The 19,074-nt window shown below is 40.4% G+C and overlaps 3 protein-coding genes across 4 annotated transcripts in view; all 3 read right to left on the bottom strand.

Moving 5' to 3' along the window:
* The window catches only part of LOC146666361 (electrogenic sodium bicarbonate cotransporter 1-like), a 33,617-nt gene extending 31,086 nt beyond the window's left edge, over positions 1-2,531 (bottom strand). For both annotated transcript variants that reach the window (XM_085414347.1, XM_085414346.1), the window contains exon 1: positions 2,211-2,531. In XM_085414347.1, the coding sequence (XP_085270473.1) occupies positions 2,211-2,230 (20 nt within the window). In that variant the 5' untranslated portion in view covers positions 2,231-2,531. The remainder of the gene's footprint in view (positions 1-2,210) is intronic.
* Positions 2,532-2,702: 171 nt separating this feature from the next.
* dck (deoxycytidine kinase) lies at positions 2,703-7,900 on the bottom strand. The gene is made up of 7 exons (XM_085414349.1): positions 7,686-7,900; positions 7,278-7,393; positions 5,050-5,243; positions 4,657-4,804; positions 4,386-4,501; positions 3,953-4,052; positions 2,703-3,356 (listed from the first exon to the last, which is right to left on the bottom strand). The coding sequence occupies exons 1-7, from the start codon at positions 7,774-7,776 to the stop codon at positions 3,330-3,332; spliced, it is 792 nt and encodes a 263-aa protein (XP_085270475.1). The 5' UTR covers positions 7,777-7,900; the 3' UTR covers positions 2,703-3,329.
* Positions 7,901-11,455: 3,555 nt separating this feature from the next.
* On the bottom strand, positions 11,456-18,496 carry LOC146666359 (MOB kinase activator 1B). Its single transcript, XM_085414345.1, has 6 exons — positions 18,190-18,496; positions 16,988-17,154; positions 13,728-13,821; positions 12,833-12,966; positions 11,705-11,868; positions 11,456-11,599 (listed from the first exon to the last, which is right to left on the bottom strand). Exons 1-6 carry the CDS (start codon positions 18,201-18,203, stop codon positions 11,522-11,524), a joined length of 651 nt encoding a protein of 216 aa, XP_085270471.1. The 5' UTR covers positions 18,204-18,496; the 3' UTR covers positions 11,456-11,521.
* Positions 18,497-19,074: the final 578 nt, after the last annotated feature.

Raw genomic sequence — 19,074 nt, 5'->3', positions numbered from 1 at the left:
CTAAGGCAAGTTCACAGAGCCGTGTTAATCACTGCACACTGTGGCCTCAGACAGGGCTCGACTAACCATGAGAAACAGGCCACAGGTGGTTTACAGACATCCTGGATGCAGGAGGGGAACGCATCATTCCTGTTTTGAATTGGGTGTCAAATGGAAAAAGAAATATGGTAAGTGCTTCAAAGAGAGTAGAAACTTTAAATCTGCTTTTTGGTATAACTCAGAAAAGTCAAAATGACTCGCCGAGTTTAAAATCAGGTCAACATAGTCGATTGGATCCTACATCTCCTCATTCAAGTCATTTTAAATGCAGGAAATCGACTTGATCTTGCCCCCCCCCATTTCCTTCTATGACTCTATCTTCTTGATTAATCAATAATAATAAGAATAGTAATAATAAGAATAATAATCTGGGTGAAGATCTGAGCGACCAGTTGCATCTATTTCTCACTCCTGAACTTTCGATTCTGCTTCAGTTCTCAGTGACCTCAGGCGTCTGGATAAACCTGTCAGTGCGTGAGGAGCCGGGATCAGCTGTTTGGGATCAAGGATCATCCCCATCTCTTTACAGAATGACACATCCAGTCCAACCAGCCTGGTTGGCCATGAGGGTAGATGCCCTCAGCGCCATCAGGGCAAAAAACAGAAAGAAAGAAAGAAAGAAAGAAAGAAAAAAGGTGTACAGCAGTGAGTTTCAAGCCTTAAAGTGATACTCGAGCTAAAGCTGATCTTCTGGGCGGTAATACCCACATGAAAGTTTAACAGGCAAGCATAAAAAAGCGGATTTGGCTGGTTGCAGTTAACTTCTGCACCATTACTTGAAGGACAGAGGAAGACATATAGGTGATCAGCATTAGGTATATAACTTGATAATTGGCCATTTGGCAATTTCTCAGGCTGAGAGTAGGCCATAATATGAAGCATATACCTATATATATTTTTAATCAAAGTGTTGCAATAATACAACCATTATATTGGTATTGTTATCACAACATACTTTTCAGCTTAATATTCCTCAGATATAGCCACCCAATTAACACTCAAGTGGGGCTATTGTGACTTCCACTACCACACCGCTGCGGAGCCTGAATGCGAAGTGAAATGGGTAAACAAATAAATGGCCATATCACCAGTACAATCAAAGAGATTATTTGACTTGTGTAATAACCAAACAGAAGTTAGCTCGGTGCCCTTCAGCTCTGCCTTAACTTTTGGAATTTCCTTCAATGGCACATTGGTCAAAGCATCAACGGGAAGAACACAAAAGAGCATTTTAAGTTTCAGCAGGCGCTCACACAGGTGCAGGTGAAACAGAACAAAAAGAATAGAGAAAACGTTTCCCTGTTACAAAACCAGACGTCTGTCTCCGGGAAAGACACAAGAACGAGGAATCGGCTGTCACTTTTATTTCTGCTGCTCACATGGCACGGCACAATAGGTCATTTCAGGTTTCGTTCGTTGTTACTTGGAGAGGGCGTCACGCTCGCTCTGAGGAACTGTGCCTCGCCTATTCCGATGCAATTACATTTTCAAGCCAAAAACCATCCATCTAAAATAACTTGTTACCGTGAATGAGATGCTTGTAAGGAAAGAGCAGACTCCGTGAATCTTCCCTGTTTGACATTACTGTGAAGTCTATACAACTGGGCCCAGTGGATGGGATGGGGGAGGGGGGGGAGGGTTCCCCCTCATACCCGTCCGCCACGGGGATAGTGCAGTCTAGCGCACTACGCATTACGCACGGCTTTATTCAGAAAGATACAATGCAAGACATCTCCGACACTTGCCTTGCGCTCTCCTCCTCTCTAATTAATAGCGACAGCTTCTTGGAAAATAGATTAGCCCGTTCATAGCCACGGTGTGTGTCTTATCTATCCAAGGTTGTCGCTGGAATGAATGAACGCTTTTCAGAAAGATCAGTACTCTTATAAATAGCTTGCACGTGGCGTTACTATGGCATGCCATCAGCGATCCACTAAACTCAGAAACCACAGAAGTTCCAGCTTTACGCACACTGGCACAATGCTTTGAACGTGACTACTTCGTTTTCTAGTGAGCGACATTCCTGACGCCTCGTTCACCGACTCAACACTTGACAGGAAACAACAAAACAAATCTCCCCAAAAACCCGAGGACCGAAAGCTACGAGGTAAAACTTCAAACGTGCATAGCTTTTAGTTTCACAAGTTAACACTTGACGATCAGACACTTACTTGCTCTTGTCGGAACTCATGGTGACAAGTTTCCCCTTCGCGGCTGATCAGCGTGGCGTCCACCTGTCCTCCTCGTCAGTTTCGAGTCGTGCGTGTTTGAGAACGGTTGCCTAATCTAACTGCTTTGGGAGCCAAAGTGCCTAAAACTAAAGTACGTGAGCTGCGGCTATCTCGCTGGGATGATTTCTGCGACCCTACAAATCAAACCTAACGCGAAACGCACAATCCACATATCTAAATGGAAACGCACACGCAAGGCCAAGGTAACATCTTGTCCAAAGCGCCTGTTTGGAAGTGCCACGGGAGTCTTTGTGTGTAGCGTTTCTTTCCCCATATTTAAAGTACCATCCCTCCTCCTGCGTGACGCCACAGGGGCGGAGGTCAGACCATTAGCGCTGGGAGGCGCGCAGAAGACTAAAACTTGACAAATTGGCTCCCCATTACTTCATCAAAACAACTTTGACCATAGACAGAAACATGCAAAATCAGTTTTTTATTGCTTAACAGGAAATATATAAACAAATCCTGCTAACAACATTCTAAAAGTTACACTTAAATAATTCATTTGAACACTTGCTGAGGATGGGTATTTATTTTGGACCCGGAACTGCCAAAAAGAGCAAAAGCAAACAAAAAGTCATGAGATGTTTCCACCTTGGTGATCCATTCTACTCTGTGCTTTTTAAAAAGGCATTAAAAGTAAAAATGAAAGAAGCTAATGTCAGATAGCTTTAGTCAAATCCTATTGGAGCTACCAGGTCAAGGCAGGCTGAGCGCTCAGAAATAGCCGGGCAGCTTTAATGGAGACTGGCGACATCTTCTGGAAGAGCTGCACAGACTGCCAAGAAACATTTGGAGCGGAGAAAGAACACGTGTGACACTTGATTTTGTGCAATCGGTGGGGAAAAAAAAAAAACAAGTTTACTGTCATTGTTATCAGTGGACATACATTACAATCTCATTTGTGCACATTAATGCTGATAAATACACAACACTTAAAAAAAACAACAACCAAAAACCCCCAATTTCTTTTCTTTTCAGTTATTGAACAGACAAGTAACTGTCATTGTCTATGCTTTAAAAGCCATCCAGTCTTCACTCTTTTCTTTGTGGTGGTGCTCATAGCGTGCTCAAGAACTCTTTGACCTACAAAAAAGCAAAAAACAAAAACAAAAAAGGCGTCAAATTAGCATTAAAATCTAAACCAACAAAGGCACAGATCATTACTTTGGATTTCTTTTCCCCTCCCCTCCTTGGATAACAGTTGGGTTTATGTAACAGCACCAAGCTGTGTGTGGAACAGGGTTTTTTGTGTCTGATGTGAAAATAAGTGCCTGAGTTAACCACAGCTGATAGCATCAACATGAAACTGGTTCATGAACAAGCGCAGTGTGTGTTTACTCGAGTAAAAGTACCAATGCCAGTGCTCAAGCATTTTATTGCATCACTGAGCCCTGAATCACAAGAAACTCAGTCTCATGCAGCATTTTGCCCAAACTGTCTTCTTTTATAACAGCAAGCGAGTAAATTTGAAACATCTTTTTACAGCACTGTGTTTTGACACAGTGCTGCTCAAACCTGTTGAGCCACTCGTTGCTTATTTCCATTTTGCTAGGAAAATGAGGCAGATGCAGCGATTTATTGAAACGTGCAAAAACATACATGGAAATACAGTATATGAAAAGTAATGAAAGCATTAATTGATGATTTCTGATCTTTACGCAGGCTGAAACGGTACCAACCTTCTCGATCATGTTAGCACATTTGATTTTATCTCCCTTAAAATCTTCATTCACGTCAAGCGTCATGACCGGCACGTCATTGAGATACTCAAACTCCATGCTGTGGGAAGACATGATATAGAACATGCAGTTAGAGATGTTATAGTTTCCCACTGTGGGAAACTGCATACTGTTTTTAATGAAATGAAGACATTAAACTTTGTAAGGAAATGTACACATGATGGAGCAAAGAAACAGCCCGTCACACAAAGCCAATGACGCAGATGAAGATCACATGTATCGCTGTTCGAGCCTTCGCTTCCCCCCCTCCAGCTGTTGCATGAATGGGGGAGTAGGGGGTTTCCAATGCTTATTCAAAGCCTCTCCTATCATACAAGTACATCTGTTTTCCTCATATAAATGCACACAGTTTCTGACTGAACAGTCTGCTTACGTCAGGGTCTTGTGCTGCAGCCAGCTCTCGTGCTTGAAGTGAAGTTTCTCCAAGTACTCCGGAGGGATGTCTTGCTCTTCCTCTCTACCTCTCAGGTGTAACCGCTCTAAACATCTCTGTACACCAAAGAAGAAGAACACTGTGAACTTTTTGCTTATTGTGAGCTTTATTATAATTTTTTAAAATCATGAATGATGAAAATTGCAGAACTTTCTATTAAAGGACACTGTCATTTAGGTATAAACGTGTGCAGTACAAAGGAGGAGGTTACCTCTGGTGAGGCTCTGAGGTAGATAATGCCATCCAGCTCAATGTGCTTGCCAAACTGGTTGTGCAGCCACCCATGCCAGTCCTGGTAGACGGACCATTCGGTCTCATTCATGCATTCACTCTCATATAGGTTGGTTGCAAAGATGTACCTAAGATATAATGAATCCAAAAAAAAAGGATGAGCAATTCTGTTTCATTTATCACAGGATGTTTTAAATTGTAATTGTTTTGAGGGGTTAAATAAATCAGAGGCTGGTTTCTGTGGTGGGAAAGAAGTGAATTCTTACAAAGGTTTCTAAAGCCTGGTAAAAATTCCTACACTGTGTTCACAGTGAAAATTTCTATGAGAAAAATATTTTTATCAAGCGTACATATTCATCAATAGGTCCGATACCTGTCACTGTAGATGGACCGCTCAAAGAACTGCACAGGATTCTCAGCCTCTCTGAGCTTCCCGTTGGCTGATCTGATCTGGGCACGCACCCGGCTGATACAGGCGTAGCTCTGGAAAGTGTAAGCCCACCGCCCTGGCTTCTCGTACATCATTTGCAGGACGTTCCCGCCACTCCTCTGAGATGCGGTCAGCTCCTAGAACATAAAAATCCCATTGTTTCATTTTACACACCTTCATGACTTAGAGATAATAAATGCAGCCTTTTGTCATCATGTGTAACAAAAAGGTGAATCACTGTAAGCTGTGACATAGCCCCATTGTTAAAAAAAAAGGCATGTGATGAATACATGGCTAAAGCAGCAGCTATTTGATTTTTTACCAACCAAGCTCTACTGATGGAAACTCTTTGCACACGTTTCTTTACCTTTCCCCAAAATAACATTTTTTAGATCTTGCAAATATCAGAATACAACTTTATGCCACATATGCTGTCTTTTTAAAGCACTGAACTCAGGTCCTTTAAGACAATCCGAGGCATCTTACTTTATACAGTTTAATGTGTCATATACGAGTGATAGTTATTATTATTTACCGATGTATTGTAAATCATTTAAGCTTTGTCTTTTGCTGAACAAAGCTGGCTTTTCCATAAACATCTTAGCCCACATTTAGTAAGTGAGTAAATAAGAAAAGCACTAAACCATTTTTCTAAATTTGATTTGTTCCTCACTGGCATTGCTCTCCAAAAATACTTGGTCCAGTGACTGGCAGAGGGCGCTTTGACCACTGCCTTTAAAAGTTGTGGCAGTAGTGGAGACTTGTTGAGGACCCTTGAATGGTTCAGCAGAAGCAGTGTATTCTGATAGTGCCTGCATACTATCATTTTACAGCGTGCCGACACCATTTTGCACTATTTATTGGATTACCAACAAAAAGTGTACATGTGAGCTGATATGATATATTTTTATTTGAAGTGTTTACCTTCTTTAAACTGGCCACTAGCAGTAGGTTTTTTCCCCCCCACATTCTGCAACAAATTGCAACTAGTGGTAACTAAATGGCCACCCTGAGCTTGAGGGTGTTGCACACTAACAACTAATTTTAATTGACTGCAGGGCAACTGCACCAGTTGCCTGATAGGAAGCAACCTTTCTGCAAATGTAAAAAAGATAAATGTGACTTCCTGTCTACGCAGACGGCAACAAATGTGTGGCTTTCAACCATTTCCACAGTTAATTCCTGAATGATCACAAACAGTTTGCATGTAATTGCAACCATGACCCTAGTCTGTCCGTCTTATGGCAACATTCCTGGCAGGTTTTACTGACAGCGTTGGTATACTCGATAATCTGGTGTTGCAGCACAAAGTGAAAATACTGGACAAGACAGATACTGACAATCTTATGAACAAATCTAGCAAATCTAACAAAGGTAGATTTGCCTGCTGCTGAACGCAAAAGAAGCACAAATTAAAGTTCACTTGTCTGAGGACATCACTTTTGAAAAAAGGTGATAAATTGCAGTATATGTTACTGCAATACAATCAAAATAATAATTAAAAAAAAAAATCACAATAACATCATATTGTGGTAATATATCGTGGGTTGTCTGATGATTCCCACCTCTGCTGGGCTGAATGAAAACTGGTAACAATGAAGGATCTACCTAACTTATTATGAATGACTGGTAACTTGTATCCAGTCATCCATAATATAACAACAGTGCAAATGCAACACACCAGTCACTTGTTTAAGCATTTTTGGTTGATATGGAGAAGAGTATCTCAATATCCCTCTCACTGCTTGGTAGCTGGGGGTAGGGTGGGGGGATCCTTATGGCATGTAGAGACCATGAATATTAGGCTGAAAGTGAGGTTACAGGTCGCCAGTTGTGTGTGTGTGTGTGTGTGTGTGGGGGGGGGGGGGGGGGGGGGGGGTGTCAGATGTTTGGCCTGATGATGATGATACATTCATCCGCCCACAGTGGGACTATCTGTCCCTCTGGGTGTGTGGCCACGCAGATACTGTATAAGGGCAGACAGCAGCTGCACTCTAAATACAGATGGGGAGTCTCCCCAGTTATTACGTCTTCCTGAATGCACGATAATGTGCTGGTTATTAAATTACTCACAAATTTGTCATAAACTGACAAGAAAGCAGATTTTATGTAAACATCAGAAAAGTTTTTTTTAAACGACTCTAATATAGAATCTTATTTTATTTTAATACCTCAAAGTCGCTGCCAGTTGTTTGAACATTGCACCACCTGGCGATCGGCTCTGGTACCACCTCCCAGTCCGCGCTCTCCTGCTCCAAGAGGCGAACAAAGGTAGATTTGCCTGCCGCTGAACGCAAAAGAAGCACAAATTAAAGTTCACTCGTGTCATATAGCGTACTGCATAGACCTAGCTATGCGTCACACAAGTGCAATGTCGTTTAATATTTTCTTAGAAGAAGAATAGTCTAGTAGCAAATTGGCGGCAAAAGTAGTACATTAGGAGTACATCGTCTGAAGCTGTATACTGTTACACACAGGTACCCCGAGCAGCACCTGACATCCATCTGCGGACATTAAACCTTTACACTGAACTTTTTGTTTTGTCAAATGTGACTTTTGCAATAAGCTGCAGCACTCACCGATGTTCCCCTCGATAGAAATCCGCTTTATTCTCTTCTCCATCGAGTCGTTCATTGGGTCTGGACATGGCCTTTTTGGAGTAAAAGACATCTTCGCAAAAATTATTAAATATTTTTAAAATGATCTTTAAAATATTCCTTAGGATGTTGCGGCAGCTGCTAGGATGTCAGCTTGTTGTTTTAGATTTCGCGCTCAACGTTAGGAAGCGGAAGTTAGCACAGCCGTGTATCCGCCCCGGAAGCAGCTGTTGCTTACGTCAGTAATTAAAAGAAGAAGAAGAAACAAATGTAACTCCCAATTCATTCAGAAATGTTTAACAAATGAGCTGTCACGACTTTCAAGTACTAAATTATGAAGTCTGTCACGTATGGATGCGTAAACACGAGTTCAATGTTGTAACTGGTGAGCCGTGCAACTGTTTTTATGCTGATATCTACAATAATGTAGTCCAACAGTATTTTCAAATATCTAATTTCATTGTATTTTATATGTAAAATTTGTTTAGTATAAAAAAATACACACATGTTTTTAGTAAAAAGGTTCAAAATATTTCTCTGAACTGCATTAAAGACTCAATGTGAGGTAGAAGTGGGTGGAACCAGAGTCCATGAATAAGTCATTCAGGGGATCGATCTAAAAACCAATAATATCGATAAGAACGCTGGTATTGGTATCAGACTGATGGTTTGTTTCTGTGCTCCAAGTTCAATATTTAGCCCATTGAACTGTATTATATATTTTTTTATTCTTTTGGCAGTGAAAAAACCCCATCAAACACGCTATGAAAATTGTCTGAACCCTTTCGTGTTGATTGCCACATCTATTTTATTAAATCATGACACATTGCTCTCCTCTACATAAACTGCCTTTATAGACGGCAAGACTGTCCCTGTATGTACTTCGCATGAGATTGATAACAAACTTGCAGCATCGCACAGCATTTACGTGAGCAGTGCAGGTCAATTTAGAGACTTGGGGCTATTTAAGTTTTATTAGATGTCTTCTTTCATTGAGAACATTGTACTATAGTTTAAATGCAGTTATTCCATGTTACACACCTTGACTGACTAGCTTGTATAACCACTCTTAGCAGCAATAACTTGAAGCAATCTTTTTCTTATGACTTTATCATTCGCTCATGTTGTTGTGGAGGCATTTTGGCCCACTCTTCTTTACGACCTTGCTTCCGTTCAGCGAGATTTGTAGACATTTACTTACATTTATTCACAGTTCTCTTAACGCCTCTCAACAGCATCGCAGTCAGGTTGAGGTCTGGACTTTGACTGGGCCATTGCAGCACCTTGATTCTTTCCTGTTTCAATAATTGTACTGCTGAGCTTGGGATCATCATCTGGCTGCACAGCCTCACATATTACTCCAGAATACTTCAGTATTCAGGGATGTTCTTGGTCAACTCAATGACTGGAAGGTGCCCAGGTCCTGTGCTGAAAAACAGCCACAAGACCAGGGCACCTTGATAAAGAGTAAAGTGTGTCTTATTGGATAAAACACATATTGGCAAAGGAAGTGATAAATTGCAGTACACTTTACTGCAATACTATTATTGCTATTGCACAATAATGGTGCCATGTGATTTAAACATTTCAGAAACTCAAAATACCTAACCGGGAAAGTTTCATTTTGATAATAGTTGGGTTTCTTTTATTTTCTTAAAGACAGACACACACAGACACGAAAAGCAGCATAAAGCAGTTTAAAAAAAAAGGAAAAAAAGAAAAAAGGTTACAACTGTACTTGAGTACAGTACTTTATTAAATGCTTTACTCTGATCACCAGTAGCGCTGAGCTCACAGTACATAATGAACATACAAGTTTTTCAAAGAGTCAAGCCCACCTTTATTTGCCTTATAAACAGCATAAATCAATTCAGTAGCATTGAAAACCCCTACCAAGCCTTTATTTACAGACAATTCACCAATTACTTCAGTCGAGGAGGAAAAACCGTAGGCAACAGGCTATGTTTCGGGCATTTCATAAGGATGAGATGCTTGCAGGATGACCGATATTCTATTACATTTTCAGATATCTGGTGAGCAGTAACATTCATCATAATAAGCTAAGTAAGTTGGAAATGAGAAGATACTGAACAATCAAAACAAACAAGATTTTAATATCCAAAGAAAGGGAGAAGGAAGCAGCCTCTAAAAGGTATAAATGCACTCGTTTAACCAAAAACTATCACTCCATGCTTACTGAATCTTCCAAGACGTGTCTAACTCTCAGTATTTACACATGTGCGTTTATAAGTGTTATACCTCTGACAAATTTCAGATATAAAATATTCATGTCACCGTTCATTTTTTTTTTGTTTGTTTGTTTTTTTTAACTTAACCTGACAGAGAAGCACTTCTGTATGCATCCTTCACCCAAACAGAAGACCTATAAAGAAATCTCAATATTGGATATAAAGTATGAATGAGCCAACTGGCATCCCCTTTTAGTGTCGTGTCAATTATTGCATAGTCAAAAACTACACTTTGCGATTGGAGAAAGGTACATGAATCTCCTCTTCGAATCACCACAACAACAAACCAGTCAAGAAAGAAAGCAATAAGAAGTCTCACTTGTGCCTTTCAGCTGATTTAAGAGGGAGTTAAATGAAATAAACTATGGTCAGTCACATGGTACAGCTTCTCCCAAAGCACAGCCAATCCATGTGGGGGTGGGGCATGGGGCAAGGAGGAAGAAAACATTCAAAAAATAGAGATCAGAAACACTGTTCAAAGTGCTTTACAGCCAGTATGATAACAAGGGATTCTGCTGTATCCAATTCATAATGCTAGCATGTCTCAAACAGTGGAGTCTAAACACAGATTTCTACATCTATTTCCCTACAATTTTGGGTTTTTCATCCCTTCAAAGTTCTTCTAAAACCTGTTACTATTTCAAAGTTTTTGAAGGGGAAAAACTAGTACACAGGGACATGTTACTAGACCATGCTACAAGATTCGTCATTTCTTAGTCCCTGCTACAGCATAACATCATTCTAGCTTCACTTCTATGTCCTTCACAACACATTCATGTATCATAGCCTGCACATTATAAAACTTGGCCAAAAGACTTTATAACTAAATAAAGTCGACAAGGAGCAGAAGAAATAAAGAAATAATTCTGAGCCAAGTTACAGGACACATAGGAAAAAAAAAATAGGGGTGGGGGTGTAAGAAGCACAAACTTAAAAGGGACGTGGTGAGGAAAATTGAATGAATCAATCACATCAGTGTTATATGGCCTTTGATATACTAGGGCAATTATGAGCCATGCTAGGCACTTAGGATTCTTTTGTGACTGATGTTATGATATTACAGATGTGGACAGTAGCAAACCTAGATCAAATCAAATCAAGATCCTTCTATGTTAAAATAAACCAATAATATTCAGTTATTTATCACACCACCCTATGATACAGCATCTCTGCTTAATCGCTGCTCTCTTCTATGATGGAGCTGGAACCTAATAGTATGTTATCTTAAATTCAAGTGGGACAAAAACAAAACATCTGTGCAGTCAGGTAGAAAATTAATAAACATATATCCATCTTATCTTAAAGTAAGCCGTGATAGAATATAAGGGAAATTTCTTTTTTTCCCCCCATACAGCTAATGTTAATCTGTGGTTTGCTCAATTAACTTAATCCCTGATAGCATTAGTCCTGGTGCCTTTAACCTAACAACACCCTTCCTTCTTCCTGGCCTTATTAAAAACATTTCCCCAAATGGAAATAGTACATACTGCATACATATAGCCAGGGTGGGGGTGGGTGGGTATCTGTGCAAAAACTAGAAGAGCAATAAAATAAGGATTACAGGGCTGTTTATCTATCCTTGGTTGTCAGTTTTTCAATCAGCTCCTGTAGTGGGACCAGCTCTTTCCTGTCAATGAGGTTGAACTCCTGTGAAAGACAAAAGAAAAAGGAGCAAGCATTACCCCATGACTCGACACGCTACAGCCCTTGTTAGCAACGTGCCGCATTAGTCAGATATCAGGGATTCTTTACCTGAACAAAAAAGATGAAGTGTTTGAATGATGTGTTGAGGTGGGCCTCCTCTTGCAGCTGCATGACGGAGTCAAAGTGCTGGTGGTAGATGTGGGCGTAGACCCTGAACAGACGCTTCAGAATGGTCTTCGCCACAGACATAAAATTACGCTTAAAGGGCACGCCTTGGGAACAAAAGAAAGAGAAGGAAAGTGTTTTGAAAAAACACCAGAGAGCTCGACATGCAGCTACATTACAGTCTGCCTGTGAAAATGCTGCAGTCTGCACAGGCAGGCCACAGCATGATCTTAGGGAAGCACAAAGAGTGATGAAAGCAACACAGCAACACCTCATGTTCACTGTGCCGAGGATTCATCTGCAGGAAAGAAAGTTTTAGTTTCAACAATAAACACTAAACTAAACTGCTGCAGAGCACAGAGGCTTCTACAGAGAGCCACCTACCGTACAAGTCAATATAGACACTAGGACGAGTAAATTAAAGCTTCAGATGCTGAACAAATGAATGCACGCTTATTGAGCCCCGAATTGATTTTAACATGTGTGCAATGGGTACTTCATCACAACACACACCTCCAAGGAACCTTGAAGATGCTGGCAGGTTTTGAGGTTATTTCTGGCCAAGTGAACAACAGATCATAGGCAATGGAGTGAATTGTGTACCTCCAGGGCAGCACACTCACCACTTCTACTAATATGTACTGGGTCTATCAGACTGCAGTTTATGCTGGCTGCCATTCAATAGCAATAAAACTCCACCTTAGACTGCACACGCCACAACTAGTTATGAGGCTGATAACTGTAGGTATGCAAATACTACCACTTAACAATCCTGTACACTGTCATCCAGGAAGATCTCTAAATGTGTTAGGTTATTACATAAAATTAAAAAAAGACAAATGCACCGCTACATTTAAATAAGGAAAACTTGAAAAGTTCACATTTCTGCTAAGTTCATCATTTCTATTACTTGCATGCATTCATTTTGCGTGGGAGCTGGATTTCTCTGGTAATAAAAAAGGCTGTGCATGTATTCTGAATCTCCACACACCTTATTGTTTGATGTACGACATGTGCATTAAAACGATAACTGAAGGTGAAGGCTGGTAGAAACTACAAAGTGAATCATACCGATCTTTGAAGGGAAAAGCGTCTCATCGTCGAGCTGGTCTTGCACCCAAGTCATGAGGTAATCAATATACTTGGGAGCAGAGCATTTGATGGGCTTCTTGATGTTGGTTCCATCAGCCCAGTGGTACTCATACCTACAGGAAATAACAATGAAAAACACACTGAGCACATTTATACCAAGAGGAATTTTTGGCTGACTCAAAAGAGAAGGAAGAAAATCCCGAGTGTTATAACAAAAGCTTAATTGAGCATAATGAATATTCATGTTAATCAAATTCTCAGAAACAGGAGAAAAATGATTTCTGCACATCTAATGCACACATAATCGTGTGTTTTGTTTGTTAATAGGTGGATCTTTAAACGTAAACTTCTGTATATTAAATGAAAGGTATGTTATCATGCGATTGTTTTATTAGTATGGCCCAGCTGAGATCAAACTGGCCTGTGTGGCTCAGTAACTACAAGCACTAATCACGCTTATGCGAGCAGTCCCTAGCCAGAGGCCCATTCTGAGCAAGGAAAAACCCCGTTATGGTCTCCATCTGGACTTATTCAACACTGATGTAATCAACTGTAGCAAAGTGGTCTTTCTCAATAAGCAGATAATATACAAGTGGTCCTGGTTCGAGTAAGAGTTGATGCTAGTCACCAAACATTTTCTAATAGGCGTTTTTTCCTTTGTAGAATTAAATCTAAATTTTTATCAGCACATAAAAGACATCTGCTGCAAATCTACCGTGACAGCGGGAGTCCAAAACAAAAAGATCTATGTCACAGGGTGTATACGATTATGAAGACAAGTGCATTTTCCAAATCCTGACCCTGCTCAGTCTCGTCACACAACAAAGACTGAAGAATAGCCCATGGGCTAGTTTTATGAGTTTTAATCACTTACTTAGGACCAGCAGACATGACTGGACAGCTTTCCTCAGTGCAAAAATCTGTGATGGTGCCATACAGCATGTTGATCTGGTTGAAGAAGTCCACAGCTGGAAAAATGTGAAATAAAGAAAAACATTAAAATTGTGTTTAGGCAGCTTGTTTTCATTTCTAGTGCATCACACACTCCTGTGTTAGTGATTTGCAGAAGGCCTCCTTTCACCTCTACTCTGTAGTTATAATAGTGAACCAACCACTCACATGTGCACACTTGCTAAACAAACTTGATACCCCCAAATATAATTTTCAGAGTCTAAACTTAACCAGCATGTGAAAGTGGGAGGCAAAAAACTGAAAACAGAACAGAACACAAAACTCCCATTTGGACACAAACCATGGTCAAACAGTGTGGGGACTACCTCCTTGGTGTTAAGGCACAGACACGAAAGGACACTTTCACACCTCCTTCAGCAGTATACTGCTTGTACTACTCCCTTTCATTACTTTTAACTTTTGGCAATATATTTTTCTGTTCCCACAATGGTTCCAGCTTTTTGGTAATGGCACTATTATGATTATGATGATTATTATTATTATTGTGGGTGGAAAAATTTGCAGGACAAGTTATAAATTGGGCACCAATAGTGCGTCAGTGAAAAGGGTTACTTGAGGACATTTCTGCAAGGACAATATTTGCTAACAGAAAGGCAGTTTCTGGCCCTGGGGATGAAAAAGTGTTGCTATATGACACCAACTGTAGTGTTTGCCAGCACCGATTGCTGGCATCAGATTACCCCACAGCACTGTGCCTATCCCTATTTCACCACCCAGGCCAAAACTGTAGACCAGTGCACAGTCCAGTTATCTGGCACAAACTGTGCTACAACTCATTCCCAGTGGCATACAGCCAACTTTGGCTTCCCATCAGTTGGGGAGATCCATTTTAAGCACTGGCAGCATTTGGGTTGAGAGTGTAACTTAAAAATCCCATTGAAAAAACAAAACGCACACAAAAAAAAAAAAAAAACCCATACTGACCAGTTGTCATGGCATGTGGTTTGTCAGGTTCACTTTGAGATCCCTTTAAAAACAAAAAACTGTCCAATCATAGTTGACAGAATATTTTTGTATGCTGCTGTACAAAGCCAATAGTCCAAATTCCTGTTTATGCCACCAAACATACTGATGTGATTACAGCCTAGAAATGAATATTCCAGCGTAGAGCAGGGCGATATGACCATGCCCCGACAATCCATCAAGCGGTGCAGGTTTGTAGCTTAGCAAAGTCGTACTAAAACACCTGACAGATTTACGAGTGCCGTGTACCACATAAAATCTTTTCCAGGTCAGTAAACACAACCAGAATTCATACATAAGGCACACGGGATTATAAGGGGCATTGTTGATTTTCAGAAAAATCAAAGGATTGATTTTAAGTGTGCCATATTTTCCAAAAAACACGTTAATAACGACGGCCCGCTAGCATGCTCTACCAAAAATAGTGCTTTGTTGTTTATTGAACGGACGAAAGCTAAACCAGTTCAACACCACTGAAGTTGCAGCATTTTTACAAACCAATTCTGGTTCATCCGTTTCATTCGACGATCCGCTTTCGCCCTCCTCATTCTCCGTCGCAGCAATGCTTTTTCCGCCATGTACATATGAAAATAAAGGCACTGCGCATGCGCATTTTACCCATATTCTATCATGATATTTCATTCTCTTATCGTTGCCCAACATTATACTGGTATTACCGTGAACGATATGATATGATCCAGCCCTATACCAGTGAGAGAAAGCAGAATTATCTTAATGATATAAAATAGACTAAAAATTCAGGAGCCAAAATCCGTCTGGGGAATACCTGATGCTAAGCTCTAACAGATGAACCTCAAACCTTTTTTCTGTTTTCATTCATAAAGCTAATAAGAACCCTAAAATGATGTAACAGTCAGTGATAAAACGCTATCTCTTCCTGTGGTCCTTTATTTTCCTGTAATCTTGCTTCAGCCTCTTTATTTTCACCCACATTGCTTCACTGTGTCACGCATACCCAACAGCAATTTGAGGGGGAAATCCTAGCAAAGATTTCAATGTAATGCTTGGGCGAGGCAAAACTGCATTGCATTTCCTTGTCCCACTCAAAGACTCAAAGACACGACTTCACTGTCAACTCATTTCTCCATGCATGGTTCCACTTTCAGGGCTAATGTTAAGAGTTGCTGTAGCCAATGTTTGACCAACATTAGCGCTTTTCTGTCGACTGTGTTACTCACTGTTCCTCTTATGTTTGGAAAAGGTCTCAAAAGGATCACAATAACGCATTTCTAAGTGAAGACACTGGAGAAGAGAGGGTACTACCTCCAACAGTTACTATGAAATAGTTCCTAAAGGGAACAGATGGGTATCCAGCTAGGCAATTGGTTAAGATACTGGTCAGATTATTTCCCCATGTTCAATTGTACCTGGAGACCTTTTACTGCATGCCAGTAACTTCTCCTTCTACTGTCACTATCCATCCATTCATCCATCCATCCATCTGGGGTTGAACAGCTGCCACAGGACTGTGTTGCTATCCAGTACATGCAAAACAATCTTAAAAACATGAAGTGGACGGCTTCTCGTGAACACAGATCATGTGAAAAGTCATTTGTGCTTGGTGGTGGGAGAAGTTATTGCTCACAGCACTTTTATTCTGACTTCACTCATTGTGCAAGCTGCAACAGCTTGTGCAATACTAGCCAACCTTGCTTCTACCCCTCTGTGAATCTGGAGAGCACAAATATTAGGAGTGCAGCAGCGGTGGCGGCAGCAATTCAGAGGTGCAGTTAACAAAGCTAGAAATTGGGCACGCCTAAAATTTTTTCTTAAGAAAGCATCTGACAGACAATCACGTGTTAAAAGGCTGGGCTCGTGATTGTCTCCAACCCTGAAGGCTTTTTGACGCATGAGGATTTAAGCATCCACTGACCATTTGTCTCCTTTTAGAGGAAAGTAAACAAGGCGCTCACAGCACAGACAATAAAGTCTATTTAACATTCACGGTGGCTGCTCTGGCATGAATGCACATGGTCTTTGGAAGCAATGCCAAGATCTTACAGCTTGATAGTTCGCTCGCAACTGACTCATGATTTGGACTAATTAAGAGTCAGGAACAAGACTTGAAGATATTAAATGTTTTTCAGAAGTGTGCTGAGCCCCTTTAGCCAGGAATCTAAACCTAAAATAAAAGGGTGTATCAAGAGAGAAGAAAAATAAATAAAACTCAGTGCTTACTGTTGACTGCGACCCACTCATTTAAGTCTTCACCCTCAGGCAACATGACTGCCATGCGCAGGTTTCCACTCCCCAGAGTAGCCTCTGCATGTTTCAGCAGCTCATACTGATGAGAACCCTCCGGGATGTTCTTCTTGGGCTTGAATGTTTTGGATGAACGATTTCCACTGTGTGAGTCACACATAAAACCGGAAGACAAAAGGTAGAATAAACAAAAAGACAGAAAGATATGATAAGAAATCATGAGGTCCCCGAACACTAATGTGAGGTGACCTTTCAAAAAAAAGTTGTGACTTTCTTAAAAAGATGTCAAAGGGAGCTTAAGCTCGTTTGAGTTTAGCAGAATGTAAGTGGGTGTGTGTGAACAGTGTGGCCCCTCTCTGTATAATGAGGCTATTTGTAGAGGTACTGTATTCAGTTGATCTCACTGCCCCATTAAACAAGAATTTGTGAGTCCTCACAGCATGGGTTGGACACACAAAATAAATGTTTAATTAGAGCATCCTCTAATGGCAAGATCCGACCCAAAATATCCTGTAGCATTTCTGTAATTCAAAATAAGTATGTGCCATTATCAGGATACTGTTGTTCTTCATTAGCCATTTCCTTCGAGCCTCCCCATATATACCAAGTACACAAAAATTAAGATGACAACAACAATAGTAAATCTAGACCTCATCTTCTTCAATCTAACTACAAACTATCAGAGTAGGTGTGTCTGACGTTTCTCAGCTTACCTCAAACAGACATTATTTTAATAGCTGGCTAAATATCGACGACATACTGTGGTGTTACTTTGCTGCGTTTAGCGGTAGCAGTGCTGTGTTAGATTAGCCGGTGGCATCAAAGTGTTTACACCAGCAAATATCCAAGTCACAATCAAAACCCTCCATCTCTCTCGAGGCAATTTGTCAGTGGACCTGTTCTAAGTAGGTGAAATTTCTCTTTTGGTCAACTGTAACCACTAGCCTTAAAGTACCGATGAATATGCGATTAGTATTGATTACAATTTGAAAGTGTAGTGAAAGCTACAGAAAATAAGGCGAATCAGTAGCAGTCCGAGGTACGTCCAGGAAATAGTCTAAGCCCTTGAAACGCTACGGCTAGCTAACTTTCTAGCTGTTGCAGCAAAGCTGGCATTTCCCAAACACGAAGCTAAATGGCGAGACAAAATAAGCGTGTATCGAAAGGTTGTAACTCACAAAAGAAAGCTCATGTTTCCTCGGGTCGCCGAAAAAAAATCCCTTCTTGGAAAACAGCCGATAATAAAAGCAGAGTAAAGGCAGCCCAAAAGGATTGCCAAAAACTCTAAAGCCTCGCACTTCCTCGGTTCTTCTCGGGCTTAGTCGTGTGGTCCTTGTTAAACATCCGAAAAAATATAAATATTAACAGAAATAACTACCCACTAGTTTTTAAAAAGGGGGGAAACAGATGTATTTTAAAGACAGACCAATCTACTAGCTGCTGTACGCTGGGAGGCAGCAGCGCACTGACTGCAATACTCACTTCTTCATCTAACCTTGAAGGCAGAGAAGACGCAGTTCTACTGTGTGCTGCCATCTAGTGGAACAAATGGTTCAGAACTACTGTTCTTTCCTTTGAATAGGAACATTTTAAGCAAACATGTAGGCTACTTTCTATATATTATATTGAAGAATAAAGTAATATATTTTACGAAACTGGCGTATGCTTCAGTATTTATGTTTTTTATGTTTTCTTCATTAATTATTAATTCACTGATATTTATAACGGCCTAGGCTACATGTCTTTGTTTTGTTTTTTAATTTAACTGTGATTCAAAAATTATTATAACTGATGCTGCTAGCTAAGTTAAAATTACAGGGTAAATGCTGTTGAATTTGTTCGATAAAAAATATAGCCTGAAGATGGAGCTGTTTTCTTGAAATATAAAATGGAAATTTCATAGCCAGTGTCACAATCTGTGCTGCCTTCATGTCCGTTGGAAATCTAGGAAAAGCGTCGGCATTTCCCAGATTTTTCAGTATAGTTTCCCTCTTACAGCGTCTCTTTACCTTCTCTGAACAAAGGGCAACCTCGTATTGTCTTTAATGATAAGACTAAATAGA

This window comes from Rhamphochromis longiceps, linkage group LG7, assembly GCF_057381845.1.
Source record: "Rhamphochromis longiceps isolate RC_006_pf linkage group LG7, R_longiceps_female_GT1.1, whole genome shotgun sequence".
Classification (NCBI taxonomy): Eukaryota; Metazoa; Chordata; class Actinopteri; order Cichliformes; family Cichlidae; genus Rhamphochromis; species Rhamphochromis longiceps.
Note: the sequence above shows the minus strand (reverse complement) of the source record. Positions and strands in the feature narration are given on the sequence as shown.